The sequence below is a fragment of the Theropithecus gelada genome, chromosome 10, assembly GCF_003255815.1.
Source record: "Theropithecus gelada isolate Dixy chromosome 10, Tgel_1.0, whole genome shotgun sequence".
Taxonomy (NCBI): Eukaryota; Metazoa; Chordata; class Mammalia; order Primates; family Cercopithecidae; genus Theropithecus; species Theropithecus gelada.
In genome coordinates, this window is record NC_037678.1 from 10,201,178 (window position 1) to 10,228,828 (window position 27,651).

Below are 27,651 nucleotides of genomic sequence, written 5' to 3' on the forward strand. Positions count from 1 at the left end.
ATCTCGGCTCACTGCAAGCTCCGCCTCCCGGGTTCACGCCATTCTCCTGCCTCAGCCTCCCGAGTAGCTGGGACTACAGGCGCCCGCCACCGCGCCCGGCTAATTTTTTGTATTTTTAGTAGAGACGGGGTTTCACCATGGTCTCGATCTCCTGACCTTGTGATCCGCCCGCCTCGGCCTCCCAAAGTGCTGGGATTACAGGCGTGAGCCACCGCGCCCGGCCAGAGACTGAGTTTTAAGTATAAACAACACGGGCACCTACAGTATTGTCTCCAACATAGCAAGAAGTGGCACCAAGGTGAATAATGCCTGCAGCTTTTGGACAGCAGTGGCCAAACGTGTGCACGTGAGCCATCACATCGTGTCGTAATCGTTTCTCTTCCTCAGCTGCCATCTTGAAGTCGATGTTGTCCAGGTTTGATTTCATCTCCTGGATTTGTTCATCTGTGATAGGCAAACCCAATGTCTGCAGAATAGGCAAAATAAAATAAAATAGACTCAGTGTCACAGTTATTTGAATGAAGTGACACCAAGGAAAAAAACTGATTCATGTTAGCAGCAATACCCTATCTCCCAACCCTTAAATTAAAATTTAAGGCAACCACGTTGAAAGTCCACTGGCCGGGGGTAGTGGGGTCGAGGGGTGGTGGGAGAGACCTTCTCAATGAACCATGGTAAAGTATACTCTAAGAAAGCTCCAAGAAATAAAACAACATAATCCTGCTCTTGACTGTTCCTTCTGCCCAAGACCTCTGCTTGGTTCACTCCCTCACACATTCTGGTCTCTGGAATCAAATGTCATCTCCTCAGAGAGGTCTTCCCTGACTTCAGTGTAAAACACCCTCTGTGTCACTCTCTATCCCTGGCCTGGTTTTATTTACAGCACTTAAAAACCACATGACATTTTTTACATATTTATTAACCTGTCATTTCCCTCTAGAATGAATACTTCTTGAGGAGCTTTGTTTTATTCATTGCTTAATCCTTAGTGCTTGGCACGGTGGTGGCCATGTTACTTAGATGGATTTACTTTGAGAAACCAAATTTAAGAATTCTGTAAGTAGTTTTGCCAGGAAATTATGTACAGCAAATGAGTGCAACTGAAAGCAATTTCAGGAGATACTGATGAGAAAATAAACACGTCAATGTCTTACATTCATCCATCACTGGAAAAATTAGGCTGCAAAAAACAGCTGGCAGCCCACAGGCAGCTCAAAACTTGGATCCAAGGGTTGAATATAAACAGTGGTGAAACTGATTTAAACCTCACTTGAAACTTGCAAACAGTGACTCGGGGAAGGATCTTACATCTTAGACCTTTTTTATCCAAGAGAGGAGCTACTAGCCAGATATGGCTATTTAATTTAATTTGATTAATGAAAAAGTATTGGAAAATATTTATAAGTAAAAAGTCAGGCCAGGTATGGTGGCTCACATCTTTGGGAGGTCAAGGCGGGTGGATCGCTTGAGTCCAGAAGTTCTAGACCACACTGGAAAACATAGTGAGACCCGTCTCTACAAAAAAAAAAAAAAAAACAACACAAAAATTTGCCAGCCATGGTGGCGTGCACCTCTAGTTCCAGCTTGGGAGGCTGAGGTGGGAGGACAGCTTGAGCCCAGGACGCAGAGGTTGCAATGAGCCGAGATTGTGCCACTGCACTCCAGCCTGGGCAACAGAGCCAAACACAGTCTCAGAAACTAAACAAAAGCAAAAAGTCAGTTTCTCAGTCACACTAGCTGCATTTCAAGTACTCGGCAGCCACATGTGGCAGCACTGCCTGGAACTTTACAGTCACAGAAGACAGGACACCTCTTGACTCCTTCCAAAGCACAGCAGCAGAGGGCAGCATGGCCATACTGCTTCCTCCCCTGAAGCAATGTATCTTTTCAAAATTCATACTTTCCTCACTACGAATTTTCTGCATTCCTCCTAATCTCTTATTCTCCAAGTTTTTTCTTAGCTACTAAGTTATTATGCAATTTATGGTAAATGTGACCTAATAGATAATCCAAAGCCAAAATTATATGCGTTTCAGGCAAACAGAGGAAAGAAGACATACTCAGACTCTACATTCCAACTCCAGCTTGAAGCCATTTACTAGCTTTGGCGACCTTGGCAAAGTCTTGAGTACCACTACCCTCATCTACAGAATGGAGTATCAGATGAAGTAGAAAGAGTACACGCTAGTACATCACAAATCACAACACATGATGAAGGTCTACTACTATCGCTATCTACGCCAAGAGTTTATTAACTTGATGCTCCATTCTTTCATCTGTAAAACAGGTACAGTATTTAATACCTACTCTTCACGGTTGTTTGGAGGATTAATGAGCGACCATGTGTAAAGGGTTAAGATAGTATCTGGGTCTCAGAAGGCACTATATGAATGTCTGCTATTATTGTAGTGTATAGCCCAATATTTTGGAGGGCAGTGATAAGGGGAGGGCAGGGAATCTAGAATGAAAGTTTCCTGTTTCGAGAGTTCCATTGTACGGGTCCTAGACACAAACTCAGATTGTTTCCGTGTTTAGTGTGCCGTTTGAGAGAGCACTGCCAATTTGCTCGTTGTGGCACTTTCCTCTGAAACTTGAGGAGAAACATTATCGCTCTGGATCACCTTCAGTTTGCTTCAACTCTTCTGGAGCTATTTCTGAAACCGCTGGGCTAAGGAGTTCTCAAACAGCCCTTAGAAAAGAAACTATAAAACCCGTTTAATAAACCCCTACCCAGAGTCTTCTCCTCAGACGCAAAGCGCAGGCCAGTGAGGTGGAAATGGTGGCCTAGAAAACACGCATTCCAGTCTTGTCACTTGTCACTAACTGCATAACTGTGGAAGACCAAGGGGCTACGTGCTCAGCTCAGGCTCTGGACTGCACCCAGGTTCAAATCCCAGTTCCGCGCCTAATAGCTGCATGGGCTAGGGCAAACAACAAGCTGTCTAGGCTTGGTGTTCTCCCCTGCAATGTAGGAAAAACACAATCAAGCCTGCAAGATCTTCATGGATTACACGAGAAAAGATGCGTGAAATAATGAGCACAACGGTACGAAACAAGCGCTCGGTGTCTGTCGTTAGCAGCGTACTCCTGCGAGGATGACCAAGGTGAATTCTCTGAAACTGCAGGCTGAATTTCTCCCAGCCGCCTCCGCGTCTCGAACCCTCTCGGACTAAGAACATGTGAGGCAACAGGTGGCGGCTCCTGGGCCACCTGCCCTTGCTTTCCTGGGGCCGCAGCTCCTCAGGACAGGGAACACCCAGCTGAAAATAGCCCGGCCGCAGCTCCGGGGTGGCTAAGCCCAGCCCGGCACAGAGCCCAGCACGTGCTGGGGCGAGCCCGGCACAGAGCCCAGCACGTGCTGGGGCGGGCCCGTCCCTCCCGGCCCAGCCCCTCAGCCCAGGGTCCGTTACCTGCTCAGCCTCCGCCAGCCACAGCCACAGCTGCCGCCATGTCCGGAATTTACACCTGTCGCTAAACACGAAGCACATCTCCGGGCTGGCATAGCGGGAGGCAAGAGGTGAGCGGTAGCTGTCGGGCGAACCACGATCGTCTCCAGCGGCCATCCCGACCCCGCGACCCCGCCAGGATAGACTGGACCCGGGAAGAGCGGAAGCGGAAACCCGGAGGCCGGGGCAGGACGGGGCGGGGCGGGACTTCCTTCACGCGGTCCAGCTTTCTGGGTTCCGGGCGACCTGGGCGCTGCCGGCTGCGGATTATCTCGGCTGCTTCTGCCTGAAAGTTGACGTGGTTCGCTTCTTTGGCCAGAAACATGATTGGTGCTTCCTACGTTACTTAGCCGCGCTACACTTTAGTTTTCCTGTCTGAAAAGAGCTACATTAAGACTTGCCCTGGCCGGGCGCGGTGGCTCACGCTTGTAATCCAGCACTGTGGGGGCCCCAAACGGGAGGATCGCTTGAGGCCAGCAAATCGAGACCAGCCTGGGCATCACTGGGAGACCCTCCCATCTCTTAAAAAAAAAAGCAAAAAAAAAAAAAGCCTGCCTTTCGGGTTGTGCGGATTCAGTGTTAGAGCGGTGTCTGGCACACTTGGAAGGCCGTGTGTGCGCTTGCTGTTACTCTTATTGCTGTTGCCCCACCCACTCCTGCCCGCCTCGCACAGAGCTGGGCTCTAAGGAGAAATGAAGATACCCAAGGGAAATCGGCATTTACTGCGCCCCCAGTAAGCTGGATGCGGTGGCCTACGCCTGTAATCCTAGCACTTTGGGAGGCCGAGGCAGGCAGATTGCCTGAACTCAGGAGTTTGAGACCAGCCTGGGCAACACAGTGAAACCCCGTCTCTACTAAAATACAAAAAATTAGTCGGGCGTGGCAGCGTGTGCCTGTAGTCCCAGCTACTTGGGAGGCTGGGACAGGAGAATTTCTTGAACCCGGGAGGCGGAGGTTGCAGTGAGCCAAGATCGTGCCACTGCACTCCAGCCTGGGCGACAGAGCGAGACTCTGTCTCCAAAAAAATTAAAAAAATTAAATAGATGGAAATAGAGACACTCAAATGGCCCTTTTGTTTTGTTATGTTTTTGACAGGGTCTTGCTGTGTTGCTCGGTCTGTAGTGCCAGTGGGGTGATCATACAGGAAGGGGTTCATCTGGAGCTGTTAAGAGCCAGGTGTCTCAGCTGGGCACGGTGACTCACGCCTGTAATCCCAGCACTTTGGAGGCTGAGCAGGGCAGATCATTTGAGTCCAGGAGTTGGAGACCAGCTTGAGCAACATGATGAAACACGGTCTCTACAAAAAAATACAAAAATTAAGTGGGCCTGGTGGTGTGCACCGGTAGTCCCAGCTAGTTGGGAGGCTGAGGTGGGAGAATCACTTGAGCCCAGGATGTTGAGGGTGCAGTAAGCCATGATTGTGCCACTACAGCTTAGGCAACAGAGACCCTGTCTCAAAAACAAAACAAACAAAAAGAGCCGGGTGCCTACACCCTCTCCATCTGCACTTAACTCCTAGCTCTCTGCCTTTTACGTGAGGAATCTAAAAACACTCAAGCCAGGTGTGGTGGCTCACGCCTGTAATCCCAGCACTTTGAGAGGCTGAGGCGGGAAGATTGCTTGAGCCTAGTACTGTGCTGCTTTGAAATTTCCTGTTTCTGAGTGCCTTACTGAAATGAGACCTGTGGAAGAATTCCAATTTGAACTCCCAGTTTATTTGCTGAGAGTTAACTTCCCTTTTCCAATAGCCATAATATTTCTAGAATATTAAAAGTACATGATTAAGGGCCAGGCGCGGTGGCTCACACCTGTAATCCCAGCACTTTGGGAGGCTGAGGCAGGTGGATCACCTGAGGTCAGGAGTTCGAGACCAGTCTGGCCAACATGGTGAAACCCCATCTCTACTCAAAATACAAAAATTAGCCAGGCTAAACAACAGAGTATGACTCCAGCTCAAAAAAAAAAAGTACATGCTTAGATCTCAAGGCTTCAAGATCTTTTCTTTGACAATAACTTCTTTTCCAGTCATCTTCCCATTCCTGCTTTCATTCACAGATTCACTGAAAAACCTATGGAGCACCCATGATGGTGTTCTCCCTCCCCACCTCTGGGCTTTCCTAAATGCTGAGTGACCTCCCGGCTTCTCTTTTTTTTTTTTTTGAGATGGAGTTTCACTCTTGTTGTCCAGGCTGGAGTGCAATGGTGCAATCTCCGTTCACTGCAACCCCACCTTCCGAGTTCAAGTGATTCTCCCGCCTTAGCCTCCCGAGTAGCTGGGATTACAGGCATGTGCCACCATGCCTGGCTAATTTTGTTTATTTTGTTTTTATTCTTGTAGAGACGGGGTTTCTCCATGTTGGTCAGGCTGGTCTTGAACTCCCGATCTCAGGTGATCCACCCGCCTCAGCCTCCTAAAGTGCTGGGATTACAGGCGTGAGCCACCATGCCCGGCTAGATGCTGAGACCTCCTGGCTTGTTTCAAAACTCCTACCAGAATTCAGTGTTGCTTGCCTTGGTCATTGATGGCAAACTCGGGGCAAGAGATCATGTCTCTGTTTCTGGCACTAAGCTCCAAACCTGGCATAGCATAGGTGCTCAGTAAATGTTTGCTGGATGAATAAAGGCTGCCCCAAAGGAGCCTAGCCCAGTAAGAGAAATACCGCCCACAATAGCCATGCTACCCGTTAGATTCTGACACTATACTTCGTCTTCCTCCACACCTCCTCGGTGTCCTCATTCCCTGGCTTGTTCATGTCTCCACCTGAGCTCCAGAGTTAGCTGTCACAATTGACTACAGCGCCAATTTCAGAATATTCAGGCCATTAGAGAAGCCCGTCAGTCAACTGGACTCATCACCGAAGTCTTCTTCCATCTCCCCTCAGAAGACTGTTTTTGGGGGTGAGGGCAATCATAGTTCTGGAAAGATGAAGAATTTGCTCCATGAAACTCCCCACTCTTTGTTTGGAGAGTGCTTCCCACGCACTCATTGCTTGGATATACTGTGATAAATTTACTTTCCTCATTTTCCACCAATGCCCCTTGTAAAAGGTGGAAAGATTAATACAATCTGAAGAGAAACCAGAGCATGCACACCCATGCCCATTGTAAACTCAATGATCTCAGTCTTCTAGCCCTCTCTTCTTCCTTTGCTTCACTTTGCTGTTACTTTTCCTCCTCCAAACAAGTTTCTACCCAAATCTTCTTCCTCATTCAGGAAAAGATCTTGCTCGATAATTTTGTCTTGTATCTTTCATCACCCCAGTTCTGTCTCCCTTCTCCTCTTTTATTTTTCAAGACCTTGTCTCAGGCTATTCTTTTAGAAATGGGTAGAAGACAGTGGCATGATCATAGCTCACTGCTGCCTTGAACTCCTGTGCACAAGCAGTCCTCCCACTTCAGCTTCCCCAGTAGCTAGGACTACAGGCACATGCCATCACCTTCATCTACTTTTGTTTACTTATTAACATAGAGACGGGGTCTTGTTATGTTGCCCAGTTGGTCTCAAACTTCTGGCCTCAAGTGATCCTCCCACCTCAACCTCCCGAATGGATGGGATTACAGACATGAGCCACTGCACTCAGCTCCTCTGAGGGTTGTTTGTTTGTAAATGCCTAGGTCTCTTCCACTATAGGAACATCTTCACTTGCCCTGGTAACTCCTTAACATGGAGTCCTCATTTTCTGTCTGCCTCTTCACCAACCATTCCTGGCACTACCACTTATTAGCTGTGTTACTTGGGGAAGTTACTTATCTTTCAGCACATGAGTCTTCTCACCTATAAAATATGACTGATGATCCCAGGTGTTAGATGCAATAGCGAAAATAGATGCTGGCTCCCTAGCTCACTGTCTGGGACTCCTGTGCTCAACAAATCGTTCCCCACCCCACTTTGTTCTTTAGCACCGAGGTGCAACTTCTGCTCTCTCCCCTTCTTCCAAATCAAACTATTCTTAATTACCAATAACCTTCTCTAACAGACCAATCAAAATGTCCTTTTCCGTAATATGTACTTGTTTGCCTCATTAAAGGTGTGGGGGATGATGCAGGGAATGGAATAGACAAGGACAGTACTAGTAGCAGAATTTCCCAATGTACATCTTTATGTCATTTTGACTTTTGAACCAAATACGTTTGTTTTTTTTGTTTTTTTCTTTTTCCTCTACTCATTCATCCTTCCTGGCTAAGTATTTAGCATTTTTGACAATTTCCCTCCTGTCTGCTTTGAAAACTAAACTGTACTTATTTTTCCCCCTTTCTGACTGCTTAGTCTTTTTTTGTTTTGTTTTGTTGTTTTGTTTTTGTTTTGTTTTTTGTTTTGAGACAGGGTCTTGCTGTGTCGCTCAGGCTGGAGTGCAGTGGCATGATCATGGCTCACTGCATCCTCAACCTCCTGGGCTCAAGCAATCCTCTTGTCTCAGCCTCCCAGGTACCTGAGACCATAGACACGCACCACCATGCCCAGCTATTTTTGGCAGACATAGGGTCTTGCTATGTTGCCCGGGCTGGTCTTGAACACCTGAGCTCAAGTGATCAGTCCACCTCAGCCACCCAAAGTGATGGGATTACAGGCGTGAGTCAATGCGCCCGGCCTCTTAGTTGCCTTTTGAAGAGGCTTCTCCTCTCACTCCTGGAAAAGAAGTAGGGGAAGTTTCCTCAAGATTTGATCCATTTGGGAGGCTGAGGTGGGTGGATGACTTGAGGTCAGGAGTTCAAAACCAGCCTGGCCAACATGGTGAAACCCCACCTCTACTAAAAAAAAAAAAAAAAAGGCCGGGCGCGGTGGCTCAAGCCTGTAATCCCAGCACTTTGGGAGGCCGAGACGGGCGGATCACGAGGTCAGGAGATCGAGACCATCCTGGCTAACACGGTGAAACCCCGTCTCTACTAAAAAATACAAAAAACTAGCCGGGCGAAGTGGCGGTTGCCTGTAGTCCCAGCTACTCGGGAGGCTGAGGCAGGAGAATGGCGTGAACCCGAGAGGAGGAGCTTGCAGTGAGCTGAGATCCGGCCACTGCACTCCAGCCTGGGTGACAGAGTGAGACTCCGTCTCAAAAAAAAAAAAAATTTTTTTTTGATTCACCTTTCCTCCCCTCGGACACCCCTTGCACATCTGCAAGACTTACCTTCTGAGTCCACAGGCTCTTCAAAGTTTTGACTCTTGATCTTTAAAGGCCGCTACATAGACACTTCAGCTGGTTTTCACTGTTACCTAAAGCAACATCTCTAAATAGAAATTTTGTTTCTTGAGCCCTAATTCAATGAACACATCTTCTGAGTGTTTTCTGCTTTTATTTCAAGCTTTTAAAAACCTAGTTTCTCGCCCAGGTGCAGTGGCTCACGCCTGTAATCCCAGCACTTTGGGAGGCTGAGGTGGGAGGATCCCTTGAGGCCAGGAGTTTAAGACCAGCCTTGGCAAGAAAGTGAGACCCCCATCTCCATAAAAATTTTCAAAATTCATCAGTTTTCTTTTTTTTTCTCTGAGACAGGGTCTTGCTCTGTCCCCTAGGCTGGAGTGCAGTGGCACAACCATGGCTCACTGCAGCCTTGATCTGGGTTCAAGGGATCCTCCCACCTCAGCCTCCCGAGTAGCTGAGCCTATAGGTGCGCACCACTACACCTGGCTACTTTTTCAGTTTTTTAGAGAGAGGGTCTCGCCGTGTTGCCAGACTGGTCTTGAACTCCTGGGTTCAAGCAGTCCTCCTGCCTCAGCCTCTCAAAGTGCTAGGATTTTAGGTGTGAGCCACTGTGCCACGCTTCATCAGGTTTATGCTTTGAAATGGATCATCCCTGCAATTACATATAGAATGTATTGGAGGTGGGGGTACTGGAGTGAACATCAATTGAGAAACCAGCCAGGCTAATACAGCGAACTAGTTAAGACCTAATGGTGTAGGTGATCTAGCTTGGACAACGGAAGTGGCCAAAGAAAGGAGGAAAAGAGATGAAGAGGTACAATCAACCCAGCTTGCTGAAGAATTAGTTAAGGAAGGAAAGGAAGCAGCAGAGTCCAAGAATCCTCCTAGGTTTTTAGGTTTTATTGTTGGGTGGATGGTGATGTCAGTTACCACAGGGTTGGGGGTGGGGCATGCAGGCAGGTCAAATTCTGTTTTGGATTTATTGAGTTTGCAGTATCATTAAGATAAGTGCTCCCAGCACTTTGGGAGGCTGAGGCAGGCGAATCATTTGAGGTCGGGCGTTCGAGACCAGCCTGGCAAAAATGGTGAAACTCCGTCTCTACTAATAATTCAGAAAAATAAGCCGGGCGTGGTGGTGGGCGCCTGTAATCCCAGCCACTGGGAGGTTGAGGCAGAATCACTTGAACCCGGGATGCGGAGGTTGCCGTGAGCTGAGATCGCGCCACTGCGCTCTAGCCTGGGCAATTGAGCGAGACTCCCGTCTCAAAAAGAAAAAAAAAAAGTACTTGGAAATGTTGAGTAGACAATTATATACACAGGTCTGGAGCTCAATGGTAAGGGCTGGATATGAATTTAGGAGTCATTCACATATAGATGGTTAAAGTCACAGAGGCTTCAGGCCCTGGAGCAGGTGAACCTACCCTTTCTGGTGCTTATATTCCAATACGGGAGATGGAAAATGAAGAAATAAGACAATTTTACAGAGTGGTTAAGTTTTATGAAGAAAATGTAGCAAGACGAACATAGAAACAGGGTGGGTCTGAGAGTTGTGACAACCATTTTTGGATAGGATAATCGGGCAAGGTCTCACATTTGGTCAGAGACCAGGCAAATACCCAGGGAAAAGGGCATTCCAAGCACAGGAAACAAGTGTTTACAGCCTTGAGGGGGCATGAGCTTGGTGTAACTAAGAAAAAGGAATGGGCTGGCATGATGGCTCATGACTGTAATCCAGCACTTGGGGGAGGCCAAAGTGGGAGGATCGCTGGAGGCCAGGAGTTTGAGACCAGCCTGGGCAAAACTGCAAGACCCTGTCTCTACAAAAAATAAAATAAAAATTTAATTAGCTGGTCATGGTGGTGCACGCCTGTAGTCCCAGCTACTTGGGAGGCTGGGACAGGAGGATCACTTGAGTCCAGGACTTGGGGGCTGCTATGAGCTATGATTGTGCCACTGCAGTCCAGCCTGGACAACAGAGTAAGACCCTAGTATACAACAAACAAAGGAGGGCCTGGGTTTGAGCACTGATGCAACCCAACATTTCCTGGCTAGGTAAGAGGATGAAAGCGTGAGAGATACAGGAGACAGAGGAACACATCAGAACACAGAAGGAAATCTAGGATTTGTGGTCTTAAAAGGCAAATGGTCATGTCCACTGGACTTAGGGACTTGTTAGTGACTTTCAAGAAAGCTCTTTTAGTGAAATGATAGGTGCAGAAATCAGATTGGAAGACTGTAAGGGGAAGCGAGAACATTTCTGGAGAGTAAAACTGTGGCAGCAGTTGGCAAGGCAGCAGCTGGAATATGAGCTTTATTATGGGATGGACTTGAGCATGTGGAGGGAGTGAGGGCCCCAGTGAACACATGGAGACAGAATGGGTAAAGGAGGTAAAAGTTACCAGAAGGCAAGAAAGGAAGGATCCTGAGCAATGGAGAAGGAACCAGAATAAGAAGGGAGACAGACCTCTCTCATAGTTGGGAAGCAGGAATTTGAGGGCTTTTTTCTGGTAACTAATTTTATCTGTGTACTAGTAGGCAAAGTCCTCAGTTGAGGGAGAAAGGGGGTTCAGATTTGAAATCAGAAAAGGTCTTAAATTGGGAAGGGTAGCTGCACATGGTGGCTCACTTTTGTAATCCCAGCACTTTGGGAGGCTGAGGCAGGAGGATAAAGCCAGCCTGGGCAACACGGTGAGACCTCATCTCTACAAAAAACTAGCCAGGTGTGGTGGCACACACCTGTAATCCTAGTGACTCCAGGGGTTGAGGCAGGAGGATCACGTGAACCCAGAAGGTCGAGGTTACAGTGAACTGTGATCACACCACTACACTCTAGCCTGGGCAACACAGACCTTGCCTCTAAAACAAACAACGTAATTGGGAAAGAAGTGGTAGAGTGAGCTGATCAGAGGAACGCAGGAAGCCTGCTGGACAGTGTCAAGGTCTCACTGGGGGGTAGGTTACAGTGGATTTACGGGAGTCTTCATATGCCCTGTAGTGACTTTTTTTTTATGCTGGGCTGCTTTTGGGTGCTGGGGGACAAAGTGGGAATGTGGTCAGATAGGTGTCAAGAAAACAGAGCGGCAGGTAAAGCATGGGTATTAGCAAGCGTGTTACTGAAATTACAGGCTACAGAATCTAAACCGGATTAGGTGGGTATGGTTGATGAAGTCAACAGAGCCAGAGGAGTGGGAGCCAGTTGGGAGGAGAGGAGGTCATGGTCCAGGATGCTGAAATTAGTGACTCTGGAGGAGAGCAATTTTGGGTGAGCATGGGTATGTGTGGCTGGGGTGGGCTTCAGGAAGGGCTGAGAAGCCCAGGTCATAGGTGGATTTTCCATGTGGACACTAAAGTCTCCCAAGATGATGGAAGGACACATCTGTGGTGAGGAAAACTGGGTCAGATGCTAAAGTCTTAACAATCACCTTTAATTCTACAATATATTACTCCTTAGCCATTTATACATTTTTAAAATAATTCAAATTTAAAACAAAGCCTTTGGTCACAAAGGTCTGTATAGTCTCTGCAATGATTTCAGTAAGAGCACCTACCTGTGACAGGCAGGCCCTCCATGTTTTTGAACAGCTGGTGCGTCTCTTCTTACCCGTTTTTCAAGGTTTACTTCTTTTGTGATGACAGACGGGATGGCACATGGCCTACCACTTTGTACAACAGGCCTTCTTTAAGACCTTGTCTCAGAATCCAGGTATTTTTCAGCAGAGGCATTTGGGCATAACTTTTTTTTTTTTTTTTAAGACGGAGTCTCGCTTTGTCACGCAGGCTGAAGTGCAATGGCGCGATCTCGGCTAACTGCAATCTCCGCCTCCTGGGTTCAAGTGATTCTCCTGTCTCAGGCTCCCAAGTATCTGGGATTACAGGCATGCACCACCACACTTGGCTAATTTTTGTATTTTTAGTAGAGACAAGGTTTCACCATGTTGGCCTAGCTGGTCTCGAACTCTGGAACTCCAGTGATCTGCCCACCTTGGCCTCCCAAAATACTGGGATTACAAGCATGAGCCACTGCACCCAGCCTTGGTATAACTTTTGATTCCAATCTGGTTTCCTATTTTGGTTTCACCCGTGACAGTGTGTTTCAGTGAACAGAATGCATAGACATCACATGCTTAGAATAGTGCTCGGCTTATAGTAAGCACCCAATCAGTGTAACCTTCTATTGGCTAATTAAATTATTCTGAGCCAGCTGGGCACGGTGGCTCATGCCTGTAATCCCAGCACTCTGGGAGGCTGAGGCAGGTGGATCACCTGAGGTCAGGAGTTCGAAACCAGCCCGGCCAACATGGTGAAACCCCGTCTCTACTAAACACACAAAAATTAGCTGAGTGTGGTGGCGTGTGTCTGTAGTCCCAGCTACTCAGGAAGCTGAGGCAGGAGAATCGCTTGAACCCGGGAGACAGAGGTTGTGGTGAGCTGAGATCACGCCACTGCACTCTAGCCTGGGCGACAGTGAGACTCCGTCTCAAAAATAAATAAATAAATAAAAATAAAAATAAAAAATTCTGAGCTTCCTAATGATTTTTCTCACAGCATTCTGAGAATAAAATCAGATACAAAAGTACCTGGAAATGAGGAAATATTAGTTCCTGTCCATTCTTCCTCTTTACCATTCTAGAGGTGTTTCACAATTACATATCTAACAAGTCTCTGTTTTAACAGCTAACCATAAATACATCGGAGATGGGGAAAATCTAGCCCAATGGTTACGGTTATGCTCCTCAGCAGTGTTGCAGCACCCGAAGCAGGGCAGAGGAGCACTCAGCGTGGCATTTTCTGGACAAAGCTAACTCGCTGGTTATCATCCTCGGGCACCGCAGCAGTGGGAAGCAGCAGAACTCTAGGCGGGCATCTTCTCTCTTCTCATGTTCTCATTCCAAATGCAAATTAGGATTAAACGAGACAACAGCCAAAGGTAGAAGGAGAACATCAATTTCTCTTAGAGAATTTGAACCCTGCACTGTGGCAGACCGTGTTCAGCACTGGGGCAGGCGGTGAGTAGCACAAACCAACCAGCCAACCCAACAATCCTAACAAAAACATGACAAGATAGACAAAAGTTGCGGCCCAAATTCAAATGTTGAATTTCTGACAGCTTTTACATGTGGAGCAGGGAAAGAAGAGTAAGAAAAAATATATAAACATTCAACAAAGGAACAAATTAAACTGGCAGAATAAAACAGGAAACCACAATAGTAAATGCTTAGCAGCCAAACACATTTATTAGTCTTTTTTCTTTTTTTTTTTCCAGGAACCCAAAAATATTTTGTAGTTATAATGTAAGCAACTGAGTTGCACATAATACAATCATATCTTTCCAAAATAAAATAAAATAAAAAAACTAAACAAAAACAAAAATAAGCTGTTTAAAAGCCCAAAAAAACCCTTCAGAAAACTCTTATATATGCATTACATCATCTCTCAGTTTTAATGAAATGACGACGACTTAATTCCTTATTACTCAACCTGTCACAATCCAATAAAACACCACCCTTTAGTTTTTTTTGTTTGTTTTTGATAATTTTTTTTTTTTTTGAAATCCAGCATGAGAAATACAGTACCTGCTATGGCAAAAAATACACATAAAATGCAACTTTTCAGCTTATTTGTACATTAGTAGAGTTTAACATTTTATTGTTTGTCTTTTTTTAAGTGAACCAGTGATTTTAAGTACCACTATACTAAAAAGGAAAATAAAATATAGAAAAGGGGGCCCAGCCTGCCATGCAAGTGCACCTCTAAAGTGCCTAGTTTCTGTGTCCATGTAAAACCAGTAATATGAGGAGCAATTTCAACATATGGGAGTTTGATTAAACCTCTATGTTAAAAAAAAAAAAAAAAAGACAATGCCACATCCTCCCTTTTCTCCCCCCAGGCGTCCTTAAATCCCATCATCTACTTTCTCTATTGCCCATCAAAGAGAGAAAAGAAAGCCACCAAAATAATATCGTAAAAGCAACTTCAAGTATAAGAGAAAAAAAAAAAACACTTAAAGGTAACTTGCAGAGAGCATCAATATGTGCAGCTGATTAGTCATTTTTACAGGTTTTGTTTCTGCTGACAGTGTCTCAGATGAGAGGATTTTTGCTGTACCTTCCTGTTACCTGTTTGTGTGCAAAGTTGGAAAGCTGCCTTTTTAAAAATCCAGCCTCTTTTTGATGCCCTTTTCTGCACCTTCTGTCTAAAGGGGGCAAACAGAGACGTGGAGGGAGGAGGAGAGAAGGAAGGAAGCCACAAGTCACAAATAATTAAAATGGTACTTCTCTACCTATCCTCCTCTGCTAGGCCCCCCAGGTCCTCCTCTGTGAAGTGACTCCCATTATTCACTGTTTCCTGATTTGGTAGGATGTATTTTACTATGTAAACATAGCCCCCTAGGATTATGGAACCCAAAGCAGCATTTATATCTCCATCTAAATGGAGACAGATAAAATAGTCCAGAAACCTCTCCTCAGGTTGCTTTTGTCGTCTGTTTTTTGGTTACGCAAAACAGGGATGAGGTGGGTGGCGGGGTGGGCATAGAATGTGAAGTTATAAGCACATAGTGGAGAGTTAGGAGTGGGAACAGTTGAGCTGTTGTATCTGCTTTTTATTTTTTTCCTCCCAGAAGGGTTTTTTGTTTTTTTAAAACCTGTTAAAAATGTTCCTGCACCTTAAGTCATACTGAGATTAAGGCCAAGGGTGCAGAATCTTGTGCACGTGTCTCTTTGAGCACATTCACGGTGCATGCACCATTTTTGATGTCTTCTGTGAGATCACTGCATACACTTTGGTCACTGGTGTGTGCAAAGGGTGGTGGTGGGGGGAGTGTCCCAGGAAAGAAGTGCAGAGATCAGCAAAGCCCTTTGGGAGCATTGTATAAGAGATATAAGGGCAGGCAGAACCCATGAGGGATCAGAGACTGATAGAAAAAGGGCCTCCAGATAAACAAAATAAATACAATTCCAAGGTCAACAGTGCCCAAATCAGAAGGTGGGTGGATAATATGCATGCACTTATAATCAAGCTTCTTCCTTCAAAGGAAGTCGTCACTATACAAGATCAGTGAGATCCAACTGAAAAGGACTTCTTGACTAGTAAAGGGTTTATCTTAAAGATGGGGGCGAAGCGGGTGTCTGCGAAGAAGCAATTCAAAATGATCCATTCCAACCCTGCTTCATGGGTGCCCAAATCTAGGCAAGCAATAGCTGATAGATCCACATGAGCAGCATTTGTTAAAAGCATTTCCCTCTACTTAATGTCAGCTTCAAGCTCATGGAGGGGCTAATGGAAGAGCTGAGGATGCACATGGCTTTCAGGGTGGTTTGCACATCTCCTTACACAAGTTTCCTCCCAAGTAAGAAATCGGTACATTTCCAGAGCGTCACAAAGCGACAAGGCTACGGATTCTACAGCGCAAACCAAAATGCCAGGGACTACATCCCTTTGTGAACTACAAAATGATACTGAGTTACTCAAGGGGTGTATATGTGTGTGTCTGAATCAAGAAAGGTTGAGAGCTCCGGGTATTGTGTGGAGAACATTCTGGAGTCCCTCCAGGGGATGGATCTTCTGGAAGAGAGAAATTCAGACACTTCTCACCCTGGCACTAGATTGCTGGAAGAGATGGCAGCTATTTAAGACAGGGGTTTGTGTGTGTGTGTGTTTTGTTTTTTAATTTTTTTTGAGTTGAAGTCTCGCTCTGTTGCCCACACTGGAGTGCAGTGGCGCAATCTTGGCTCACCACAACCTCCGTCTCCCGGGTTCGAGCAATTCTTCTGCCTTAGCCTCCCGAGCAGCTGGGACCACAGGCGCGCGCCACTGCGTCCGGCTGATTTTTTGTATTTTTAGTAGAGACGGGGTTTCACCATATTGGCCAGGCTGGTGTTAAACTCCTGACCTCAGGTGATCCGCCCACCTCAGCCTCCTAAAGTGCTGGGATTACAGGTGTGAGCCACCGTGCCCAGTCAAGACAGGGTTTACATACTGGTCTGCTGTCACTGCGTGGGAAGCAATGGAGAGAACACCCCTCCACCACAAATGCAAACCCGCTCCCCCAACCTGCTCTGCTCTTTCTTCTTAAACATGAAAGAGTAAGATCTGAAACTTCTGATGGCTTAAAAACAAAAACCAAAAACACAAAAGAAGAAAACATATTTTAGGGTTATTCTCACAGCAAAGAAAACGTTTTTTAAAGTTATCCTGCTATTTACATGTTCATATTTTAAAAAGGATAATCCACTGATGTCAGAAAGGAGAGAGGAGTTAAGGGTTTACATTGCAGGGGGAAATGTACCTCGAGGTATTATTTTGTGTGAGACAGTTGAAACGTCAGGATTTTATTTTTTTGTTGTTTTTTTTGTTTAAAGGCAATCTAACAGATTGGAACCCTGATAAGATCATGCCTGTGCAGCCCTGCACAGGCACGAGGAGACTGTGATCAAGTCTGTTACTCGTTACAGTACTGTGAACGTCAACAACAAGAATTGCTGCATGGAAAACACTGAATATAGGCAGAACAATCTCTCGCTTACGATACTGTGTGTTGCAAATGACGCCTAGACCAGAGCAATGCAGGCGCTATGATTTATCACAGGCAAGATCAACAAAGGAATTGTTAGGACAAAGAAGAGGCTGCATGCAGACCTCCCCTGTCAAAACACCTCGCAGCTCACTGGCTTCACACAGCCTGCCAAACGCAAGGGAGGCAGAGAGAGGGATGGTGAGTAGGGAAGGTAAAACTTTTTTGCCTGCCAAGAAACAGCCCTCTTCCCCACAAAGCAGGACAGTTCCTTATAACTCAGAGTCAGTTCACTTAAACATGATTAAAAAGAAAGAAAGAAATATGAAAAAGGAGAGAGGAGGCGGAGTTTTTCAAAACTGACCTAAAGATTAACTTTCAGGTCAGCACGCGTGAGGCGTGGTTTCCTGAGCTTGAAGGGCTCTGGATTCAGGAAAGGATGAGTACTTTTTCCAGAGAACACTGGAGCCTGTGGAGTTCCATTGCTACACTGGATTAACGCTGCACAGCTAGGATCAAGAATCCTGAACCACACTGGTTGACAGGAACTGCCGGCCCCTGGAATTTACCCGGCCATCAGACCTGCCAGCAACAGTGGCAAGAGGACTCAGAGGTCTGTCTCACTGTGCTGACCTTACCACATCGTCTCTCACTCCCCTTCCCCTCCAGGACATGGGGACACCATGGACACAGAAACTGGAGAACAAGGATGCAAAGCTACTCCCGTCCCCTTTCTGCCCTCTCTTCCCCCCACCCTTTGCAGAATGCATAGTTACAATTCACCTTACAACATAAAGAAGCGACGATGACCACATGTGGGACTTTTTTTTTTTTTTGAAAAAAGAAAAAAAATCCAACCTCTTCTTAAATTCAGTATCAAAATTCACATTTGCATAATAATACATTTCAAGGCCATGAGAGAGGAATGAGAGCAAAGCGCAGAACCAGCATCTCTCCTCCCTGTGTCTTCCTGAATGAAGCTGAAGGAATCGAGCGGGAGGGACTGTTTTCCTCTTTGGGGGAGCTCTGAGGAATCATGGAAATGGCCCTTAGCATTTGCTTGGTATTTCTTTAGAAGATAGGAGTGGGGAGAAGAGGTGAAATTGTTTAAAACATAAAAACAAATAGAGACATTGCAGATTTCTGTGTTCAACTATAATAGCTCTGAAGAAATAAAATATGATTTCAGATTTTTCTCTTTTCTTTCTCAAACACTTCAATCTTAATCTTCAAAACCCCTTTTCCTTGTGTGTAATACCCTGTTTGCATCAACAGCAACGTGATGTGACGCCCATGTGGGAATATAACGGCCGCCTCAGGACAAGACTCAAAGGGTAAAAGTGTGCTGCCCGCTCTGCACACGGCAGAAGCTGGAAAACGCCTTGTTTACATGCGTGAATGTGTCACAAGTATCACCATATTCCAATTCTCCAGTGCTTACAGAAAAACAGAAAATGAAACAGCCACAGCCACATGAGCACAAACATACACACAGAGAAAACCAGGGAATGCAGATGTGTAAACCTGCGCTCTTGGACGAACCTGGGTCTGCGTCGCCTGGGTACCTTCCCCTAACTGTCTCCTCTCCCAAGTCCCAGAATCTCTTCCACTCAGCTCTACACTGTGCAATATTGATGCTAATGAAATCTCAACAGCTGCCCCTGGGACTTCCAGGAGGAACTCTGACTTCCCTAAAGACTTAAGCTGACCGTCTTTCTGTTTGTATCCAATGGATAGCCTCTTCCTAGAACAGACGGTCTCTGTACTCACAAAGGCACATTCAGAAATACTATACTTAATTCCTTAGACAAAATTTAAAAAGGGGGGTGGATGATGTTTTAAACACATTTATTCTAAATTATCCCAAAATTTCTGGCAAGAAGTGTTATGCTAAAATGCATCACTTGGTGAGAAACTCTACCTTTAAAAGGTATGTAACTTCTTAAAGGGATTCAAAGGTTTTTGTTTTGCCTAAATACCCACCTTTCCCATTTTTGGCGAACACACATAGGATGTACTGTCCTCCTCTCTGTAAAGCTCTTCTGTAGGGCTAGTCCTGGCAATAAGGCCACTCCACTTTGCCTCCAGTCAACTTTTACACCCACCCCTCCGGGAGTTGTACACACCTTTCAGTAGCCTAAGGGGAAGGAACACCAGATTCCGGAGGGCAGAGGGTGGGAGGGAAGGAAAAGCACTTCCTTTCACAGCTCTGCTGCAGCAGCACCATGAGCCACCTCGACAGCTCTCTTTTGCTGCTTACTGTGAGCAGTGAAGAGGAATTTCCCTTTTTGGAAAACAAACAAACAAACAAAACCACCATCCCAACTTATTGATATTGGCTAGAAATGGGTCAATTATAACTGGGAATTTATTTCCAAAGCAATAATTTATAGTTTGAATATGAAGCTGAGGCACAGAGTGCTTTAAACGAACACTATTTATTCTTTATGTAAAACAGAATACTTCTTGCCTAGTTATCTGATCTTTCCCCTCCCATGAACAAAACAAGCGTTGGCCACAGTGAAGAACTGAAGACTGAGCTTTTTGCAAAGACCCTTTGGCCAAGGTAGTACCATTTTTCCTGGCCATGGACAGTTTCTCGTTAAAAACAAATTCAGGTATATAGTTAACTGAAAAGGGAACAATTTAAATTCGGTGAGGCAAACACTGGCAGTTACTGCAACTTTCGTTACTTTTTTGGGTGGCGGTAGGAGGTTATGACAAGAGACTGACAGCTTAAAAATGACTCAAATGTTAGGGGTACGCTACAATCACTCGGGATCTAGTCCTGGTGGCCACACGCGTGAGGGCAGTGTGGGTGCTGAGCTGCTGGAGTAGCTCTCCACTCCCCGGACCAGTGTCCCCCCTTTACCACCTTGTAGATGTTCACCGCCTCTTTCTTCAGAGGCATGGGGTGGGGGAGGTATGGTGAGCAGGTTAGGGAGGGTCGAGGTCGAATTTTTATTAAGTTATTACTATGTTCATAGATTCTTGGAACTGGTAATTATTTCAAATCTAAAGAATGTGATATTACCACCCCCTTTGTCAAATTTAAGATCGAGAAAAAAAACCAAAACAAAACACTATCACTGACAAATAGGGACCATTTCTGAAAATACACATACCTTTGGTGCTGGCCATAAACCCACAGACTGTTATCACAGGGTGTGCACAAACTCTGGAAAATCTAGATAATATTGTTTTCTTACAGAATGATGTCCTCAACAGCATTATGTATATCTGTGTGTTCCTTGACTGTACAGACTCCCTGTACTAGCAGATAAAGTAAAGGGGGTATGGTGTGCTGTGCAGCAGGGGTTGTGGGTTCCCTATTTTCTCAATGACCATGAGGTCTGAAGACTGACAATTCATTGTATACACACAGGCTACAATATTTTCATCCGCATTATCACGTGGCTTTAGTTGTCCACTCACAGGAGGAAAAACACAATTAAAGAACCAGGCTTTTTTTTTTTTTTTTTTTTTTTTTTGCAGTAACACTAAGAAGTGTAGTTAATGCATACACATGAAGTGTGACAAAACTTGGCAAAAACACTGGAGAGGAAAGTTTGATTTTTTTAACCAGCTAAAAATGTATCTCACTCCTAAAGATCTTATAGATACTTACAAACAAAAACCTCAAATCTAGAACAATAACCTATAAAGCTTTAAATGTTGAATTTTAATTCTGAGGATGGGGAAAAAAGGGATAGTTTCTACATAAAGACTCAATTGTTCCCTAATCTTAGAGATGGCTATTACAGCCAAGTCTGCGGAAAACATCCTGTTTACTCTGCAGGGAAAACAGGCTTGGCATAAGCATTTTGCTCAGCATGCAGACATTTTCATTCTGTTTTAGAGAAGAGTCAAGATGGCAGAATATAAAAAATGAAATTAAAAAGTACACAGCATCTGAGGTCGAAATGGAATCCGGCTGTTAACCCTACAAAAATCACACCCCTCTCCAAAAAAAAAGTGGTAAAAATGAGAGAATATTTGCAAAAAGTTAACAGCCCATGAACTTCTAGTTTCTGCGAGATATATGTATTAATAAAGGTGCTTCCAAATTCTCAGGCAGGAGTTTTATCTTTTCCTTCCTCTTTCCTCTTACATACCTTACATATCATGTTCAACACAAAGAAGTTTGGAAGAACTGATTGCTAACTTATGCTACATTCATGTCAGAAGAGGTGGGAAAATTCTTAGAACAGGAGCCATATTCATAGAAAATCAAGTTGCTATAAATAAAACTAACTGGCAATAAATGGATAACGATTTATTGGGGGGACACTGATTAAATAATTTGGTTTGGAACCTTAACTTGCAACACTAAGTTAACTCCTATGAATGCTGTAAATGAAACATGTCCAGGTTTGGGGACTGAGGGATCAGAGATGTTACATGAACCATCCATTTCTTCACAGTGTCTCAGAGATCTGAACTTTTTTAAACACTTAAAGTTTAAGTCACGGCGCTGGATCTAATTGCCGGCAGAGGTCCTCTATGTGATGTGAGACACCCCTTTCCCTATTAGTGCTTCTTTTCTTTTGGCTACTCATGTGGTAAGTAGAAACCAAGTTGGTGATGTTCAAGAGATGTACCCACCTCTAAGCCACTAGTAATCAAGTGTTTTAAAAAGAAGTAACTAGTAAAAAAAAAAAAAAGGGAAAGCTCAAATTAACGTAATCAAAATGTTTTTAAAATAAATCAGAGGTGACCAGCAAGCCTGTATCTATGCCAGAGTGTGGTGGAAGAGAAGGCACTCTCACTGAATTTTAGAAGTATACTGAAGTCACCTAACCTCTTAGTAGACATGGCTCTTGCCCAAGAATACCACGGAAAGAGCTCTTCTCTTCCATGACATCCTCACCATATCCTGTTCTTAGGTCACTGCCAACCAATAAAGCAAAGCTCCCAGCAAGTTGACAAGAAGAAGGGGGAGGTCTGGGGGAAAAGGGGAGGAGACAAAGGACAAGAGCAGAACAACAGGAACCCCTTTCTATTGGCCCAGCACAAAGAGACTTTCCAAATCATGGCAGATGTCACAATTACACACCTGGAGGAGTCAATGCACAGTAATGGAGGGCACATGACACAGGGAGGAACTTGGCATTCTACGTTTTTGAGACATAAGCATATTAACTTGCTTGACGTTTGTTTGTTTATTTTAAATTTAGCCCACTGCCTTTGGGGCCTGTCCAGAACCACTCCAATTTCCTTTATGGGCGAGTATCTTACATCTGTGGAGTGACCGGACCACACGCACACACGTGTGCGTCCCCCTTGCTCAGGATGTCTGGGTGTATGTACGAAGGCACTAAAGCGGTTTTAGAGAAATTGCAGGCAGCAACCCCACCCACTCCCTTTACCTGTCGAGCTGGAGTTTCTTTCCCACTGGGAAGCTTAATGTTGTTTAAAAGAAGCTGTGGTCATGCTTGGGAATTCTGACCCCTGGCCCCAGGAGGGAATACAAAATAATTCAACATCACCAAAAACTGAAAGGAAACACTCCACATCGCCGGCTAAGGGATGGGGATAATTAAGCAGCAGATCTTCGAAACAGCAATTAAAACGAGCACAACAGTAGCTGGGAGCTAAAAAAGTAAAATCACTTGTTCCTTATTAGATTCTTCTATATTTTCTCCTCCTTCCAAAACAAACGGAGGTAAGACAGACATTCTTCATTAATAGGACAGTCCATAGATAATTTTCCTCTAGTAATGCCTATATTTAAAATTTGTTCCAAAAATTATTAACCTATATTTCCTAACTCTTTACATAGATTCTCAGCAATCCAACTGTACTATTTTACAGATTAGAGTTACTTTTTTTTTTTTTTTTAAGCTGTTGTTTCTTCCTTCCTTCCTTTCTTTTGTTGCTGGGGTTGTGGGGACAGGGAGAAGGGCTCCTTTAAAAAAATAAAAACTACTAGGGGAGATTTCAGTTCAGTCTCAAATGGAAAGGAACAAAGTGATGGCATTCTCATCTATATACACCAAACACTCTCCCATTAAACTACACACAATTTCAAAAGAATCCATGATCGAGCTCTTACAAAGCTTAATCCTTCTCCCATATTTTTAAGATAATGAATTTACCTGTTGCTGCTAAATTGATAATTTTTAAAAAATATTTCTATGTGTTTTAAAATGTATGATCCCCAGTATGACAATAATGTTTGGAGACTTTTCTTTTTACATTTTTTTTAAGTAAAAATTGTTTAAACTTTCTGAAGTTTCAGGAACTTGTAAAAGTTTATTAACAGGAAAGAAACAGCCATCTCTCTAGGATAAGATACGGTTAAATAAACCATCTTCAAAAAACTGGCTTCCTACCCTAGAATTCCTGAGAATGCTTGCAAATTTTAAAGCAGGAAAACAAATGTTAAAAACAGAAACAAAAAACACTGTTAAATGCTCCCAGAGTTAGTCTTCATCTAAAATATATATTTATATGTATATATATACGCACTTTTTGGTCTTTTTTTTTTTAAAGTTTTTAGTTTTTTTTCCCTTTAAGCTTATGATGGAAGAACGTTTTAGCTTCTCATGTTTATTTTTACATATTTCAAATCCCTCATTATGTCTTGTAAACAAGAGGGGCTCTAGCACCCGGCTTTCACCGTAGTATCATAAGGAACTCAACTAACCCATAGTGCAGGTCAAGGAACCAACAGGCAGGAGGAGAGGAGGGTGGGGCAGGACACAGCAGTGAACCAAGAGCGGCAGTGGACAGGGTCACCACTGGCTCGCAGGAGCCTTGGGATATGCTCCTGGTCCAGGGATGCTAAGATTTAGCCTTCTCTAGATGTCTGAATACAAGCTGCTCTTCACCCGGTGGTCACCACACGACAGCACTTTGCTCCACACAGAGAGCAGTCAGTGGGGTTGCTGGAAGGACAGCTTTTGTATGGGGAACAGCAGTGGAAGGGGCACAGTGGTGATTCAAATTGGAGAGCAGGAAGAGGGCACGCTCAAGGCACCCAGTGGGGCCAGGTCAATGCTGCAGACGCCAAGTGTGACCACCCACCCACAGAGGGCTGGCTCATGCAGGCTTGTACACATGAACACTCACTTGAGTCATGCCTGTCAATCTCTTTTGAGGCTAGGTTTATAATCAACAGGGTAAGCCAGAAGGGCTACAGAACTTCCCATTCTTTGTCTCACAAAACCACTGAAATGCAAATAACTTGTTTTAGGCTTTTCCTATACACACCCACCCACCCACCTACACACAGACACAAGCTAAAAGTCAAATACATTAGGCATTGTTGTATTGTATCCTTCACTGAAGACGCTAAAGAAAGAAAAACTCCCTTGTCCTCAATAGCAGCAAGTTACAGAGGACAGTAGAGGTCTGCTCCCACCAAGGGTTGGAATGGGCAGGTATTTGCTGGTACAAAATGTCGGCACTTTATGTTAAACAGTATAATGCAGACTGGGATGTCCACACGAGTGCTAGCACGTCACCGGCATCCATCCCCCCCCACCCTATCTGGTTTTTCCCCCCCTTCAGGTCTATAATTCTCTTCACAATAAGCAGTTTGATACATTTTGATTCCAACATAAGTACATACATGTTGGTGATAACTGTAGATTAAACGTTGCCCCCTGTTCGGCCCAGAGTACTACTACATTGATGCTTAAAAAAAAAAAAAAAAGTATTTAAATACCGAAATAAAAAAAGCAAAATTACAAGGTGGGGGGAAGAGGTCAAAACCAAAAAAAGGTGCAATACTTAAAAGTCTTTGCTAAGTTATACCTGCCTAAGCAAAACCACATACACAGGAAATACACAACACAGAGAAACGAAAGGAAACGCTTGAAGTACACACTGGTTTAAGAACATTCGTTAAGTAAACGTTTCTGTCAGTGATGGCCTGGTGCTGTAACGCGCCGCGGCCTGGCACAGGTAACGCTCGGCGAGAGAGGAGCAGAGGGAGTAGCTGCAGATGCTTTCAGGAGGCTGCTCACCACTTATTCTTTTCTTTTTTCATAAAATGAAAAAGAGGACCAACCAATAGAAATATGTAACTCAACTTCACCTAATTTTTTAAAGAATTTCTCAAACCTGATCATAAGGAAAGAGGGAACAAAGTTTTTCTGTTTTTGAGACATCCCATAATCAAAAGCTATCTTCCGTTCCCGTTTCAAACTAACGAAAAGGCCTGCATGAAACTTAACAGATACTCAGATGTGCCTGCTGGCCATTCACTTTGGAAAAAAAACAGAAATAAACACACAGCTGCTCCGAGACGTACCTCCTGCTCTAGTTTTTTGGACTTGGCAGTGTTCCACTCTACTGCTAGGTCAAAAGAACAGCCAGAGAAACCCCACATTCAGGCTAAGTTGCAAATGGGAAGGAGCTCCCTGCTTTCATCATTAAAAAGCACTCTGTTCATCTTAATGCAGCCCAATGGAGTTGCTTTAGTAGCAGTGGCTCTCTGGGACTGTGTGTTCTCAGAGTTAAAAAAATAAAATAAAAAGCAGATGGCCGGCCAGCCAGCCTGCAGACTGTCAGCGATGCAGCTTTCTGAGAAGTCAGGGTGGGGCAGGGAGAGAAGGGAAGAACACAGGCACACACACAGAGACAGAGAAGGATGCACGCGAATGCACATGAACACACGTGCACACACACACCAGAACGAGCATGCCTGGGCAGTTACATGTGCCAGAACACACTGGTATTTATCAACCAGCCAATCACAAATTTTTTCCTTTTTTTTTTTAGGTTTTCTGTGTTTTTGTTTTTAAAGTGAGGCTCCGTCAAGTCTTCCCTCCCCCCTCCCCCAACAATTCTTTTGAATTTCCCTCCCTCCCAAACATGGTAGACCTAAGGACGGAAACACACCCAGTGCAAACAAAGTTAAAAAGCTATTTTTTTTTCAGTATATATGTTTCTTAGCAACAACTTCCATATAACATGAAAAAAGTGAAAAACTAGAAACTAATTTTTTTAATGTTTTTGTGTTTAAATTTAAATGGTATGTGTACTTGCTTCACATTGTCTTTCTAGGTTGGCGTTCATGATTCAAGTATTTCAAGAGTGATATGTTCTCTTTTTGGATTCATATTCCAAACGAAAAAACTGAAGTTATAAGGGAGGCAACTATGTGCTCAGACAGTCTGTCAATGACCCACCTTTTTTTCTCTCCGTTTTCTTTTTTCCTTTTAAAAATGTATTTATTGCAAGTTGAAAAAAAAAACGAAAAGGTCAAGTTAGTGCTGCTGCTGTTCCAAAAAAGGTCACGAGGTCAGAGTTGAAAGTTCTAAGTTCAGATTGAATCCGACCCTCCTCCCAGAAGGTCACCAGGTAGTAAAGGAGCAGGGCTGCCCATCCTATGGGGATCTTCCACCGTTGGGACTCCCCATAAGCTAGAAGAATAGTTTGGGGGCCCCCACAATGAAGCGCCAGCAAGATCGGCCCCGCTGCTGCCACCAGCGCTGCTGCTCCACTGCCCGAGCCCAGTGGACCCACCGAAAAGATTCAGAGCAGGTCCCACGGGATCTGACTGGTTCTGGCCGGTCTCCAGCGACTGCCACCCCGCGGCTGGCGCACTCGGGGTTGCTGCAGGTGTAGGGGGCTGAGCTTGTGCCAGAAAGCGGCTGACTTCATCATCAGTGGCAAACTCAGCAAGGATGGTAGTGTTTCCCAACACACACCTGGAAGAAGGGAGGGAGAGAGAGCTACGGATCTGAGGAAAATCCTAAAGCACATGGAGGGAGCAACTGCCCAGTCCTTGACATTCAATGTGTGGTCCTTTGACTAGAAGCTGCCATATCCATGAATGCTTTTTAGAATGCAGAGTCCAAGCTCCAATCAAGGCCTCTGGGTCCAGAACCTGTATTTCAACCAGACTGCCAGGTAATTGGGAAGTAATGATGTAAAGCAACAAGGCATCACCAAAGCTCAGGATAACCAAGGACTACTAAAGAATATTATATTCTGATATTTCTTGATGTATGGAATGTATATATTCTAGACAACTTAGCTATCAAGAAAAACGTGGTGTCTGTGGGGCACTAAGAGGGATCACTGAACTGGCAGAGGGCTCTGATACTGTAATGGTAGATACCTGTCATTATACATTTGTCCAAAACCACATACTGTACAAGGCCGAGAGTGAACTCTAATGTAAACCACAGACTTTTGGTGATAAGGAGGGGTTCAGCAATCTTGACAAATGCACCACTCTGGTGGAGGATGTTGATAATGGTGGAGGCTATTCTTGTGTGGCAGCAGGAGATATGAGACAAATCTTTCTATTTTCCCCTCAATTTGGCTGTGATCCTAAAACTGCTCTAAAACAAAATAAATAAAGCCTTAGATAAAAAGGAAAGAAAAATATGGTCTCTCTCTTCCCCCACGTGAGTTACAAGGCAAAAGATCAAACCCAAAGCATCAAAGCAACCTGGCTTCAGCCCCTGGGAGTGCTGCTCTTTCTCAGGGGCTCCTCACTGCCTGAGCCTCCTCATCCCTGGCTTGCAGTGTGTCCGGCTTTCTGCCATGGCATCTGCAGCCAAGGGCAGTCAGCTCTTCTCCATCTACCAGTTTGACA

General features: G+C 44.7%; 2 protein-coding genes across 10 annotated transcripts in view; both read right to left on the minus strand.

Annotated features, from left to right (window-relative positions):
- The window catches only part of ADSL (adenylosuccinate lyase), a 42,748-nt gene extending 39,127 nt beyond the window's left edge, over positions 1–3,621 (minus strand). For 3 of the 5 annotated variants that reach the window (XM_025400088.1, XM_025400090.1, XM_025400091.1), the window contains exons 1-2: positions 3,411–3,615; positions 263–466 (exon numbers count right to left, since the gene is read on the minus strand). In XM_025400088.1, the coding sequence (XP_025255873.1) occupies positions 263–466; positions 3,411–3,563 (357 nt within the window). In that variant the 5' untranslated portion in view covers positions 3,564–3,615. Of the gene's footprint in view, positions 1–262; positions 467–3,410 lie in introns of all 5 variants that reach the window. The other 2 variants (XM_025400092.1, XM_025400089.1) reach the window with 2 other exon arrangements.
- A 10,172-nt stretch (positions 3,622–13,793) lies between these two features.
- Positions 13,794–27,651, minus strand: part of TNRC6B (trinucleotide repeat containing 6B) — a 302,194-nt gene continuing 288,336 nt past the window's right edge. For 3 of the 5 annotated variants that reach the window (XM_025398888.1, XM_025398887.1, XM_025398886.1), the window contains one exon: positions 13,794–26,755. In XM_025398888.1, coding sequence (XP_025254673.1) covers positions 26,368–26,755 — 388 coding nt within the window. In that variant the 3' untranslated portion in view covers positions 13,794–26,367. The remainder of the gene's footprint in view (positions 26,756–27,651) is intronic. The other 2 variants (XM_025398885.1, XM_025398889.1) reach the window with 2 other exon arrangements.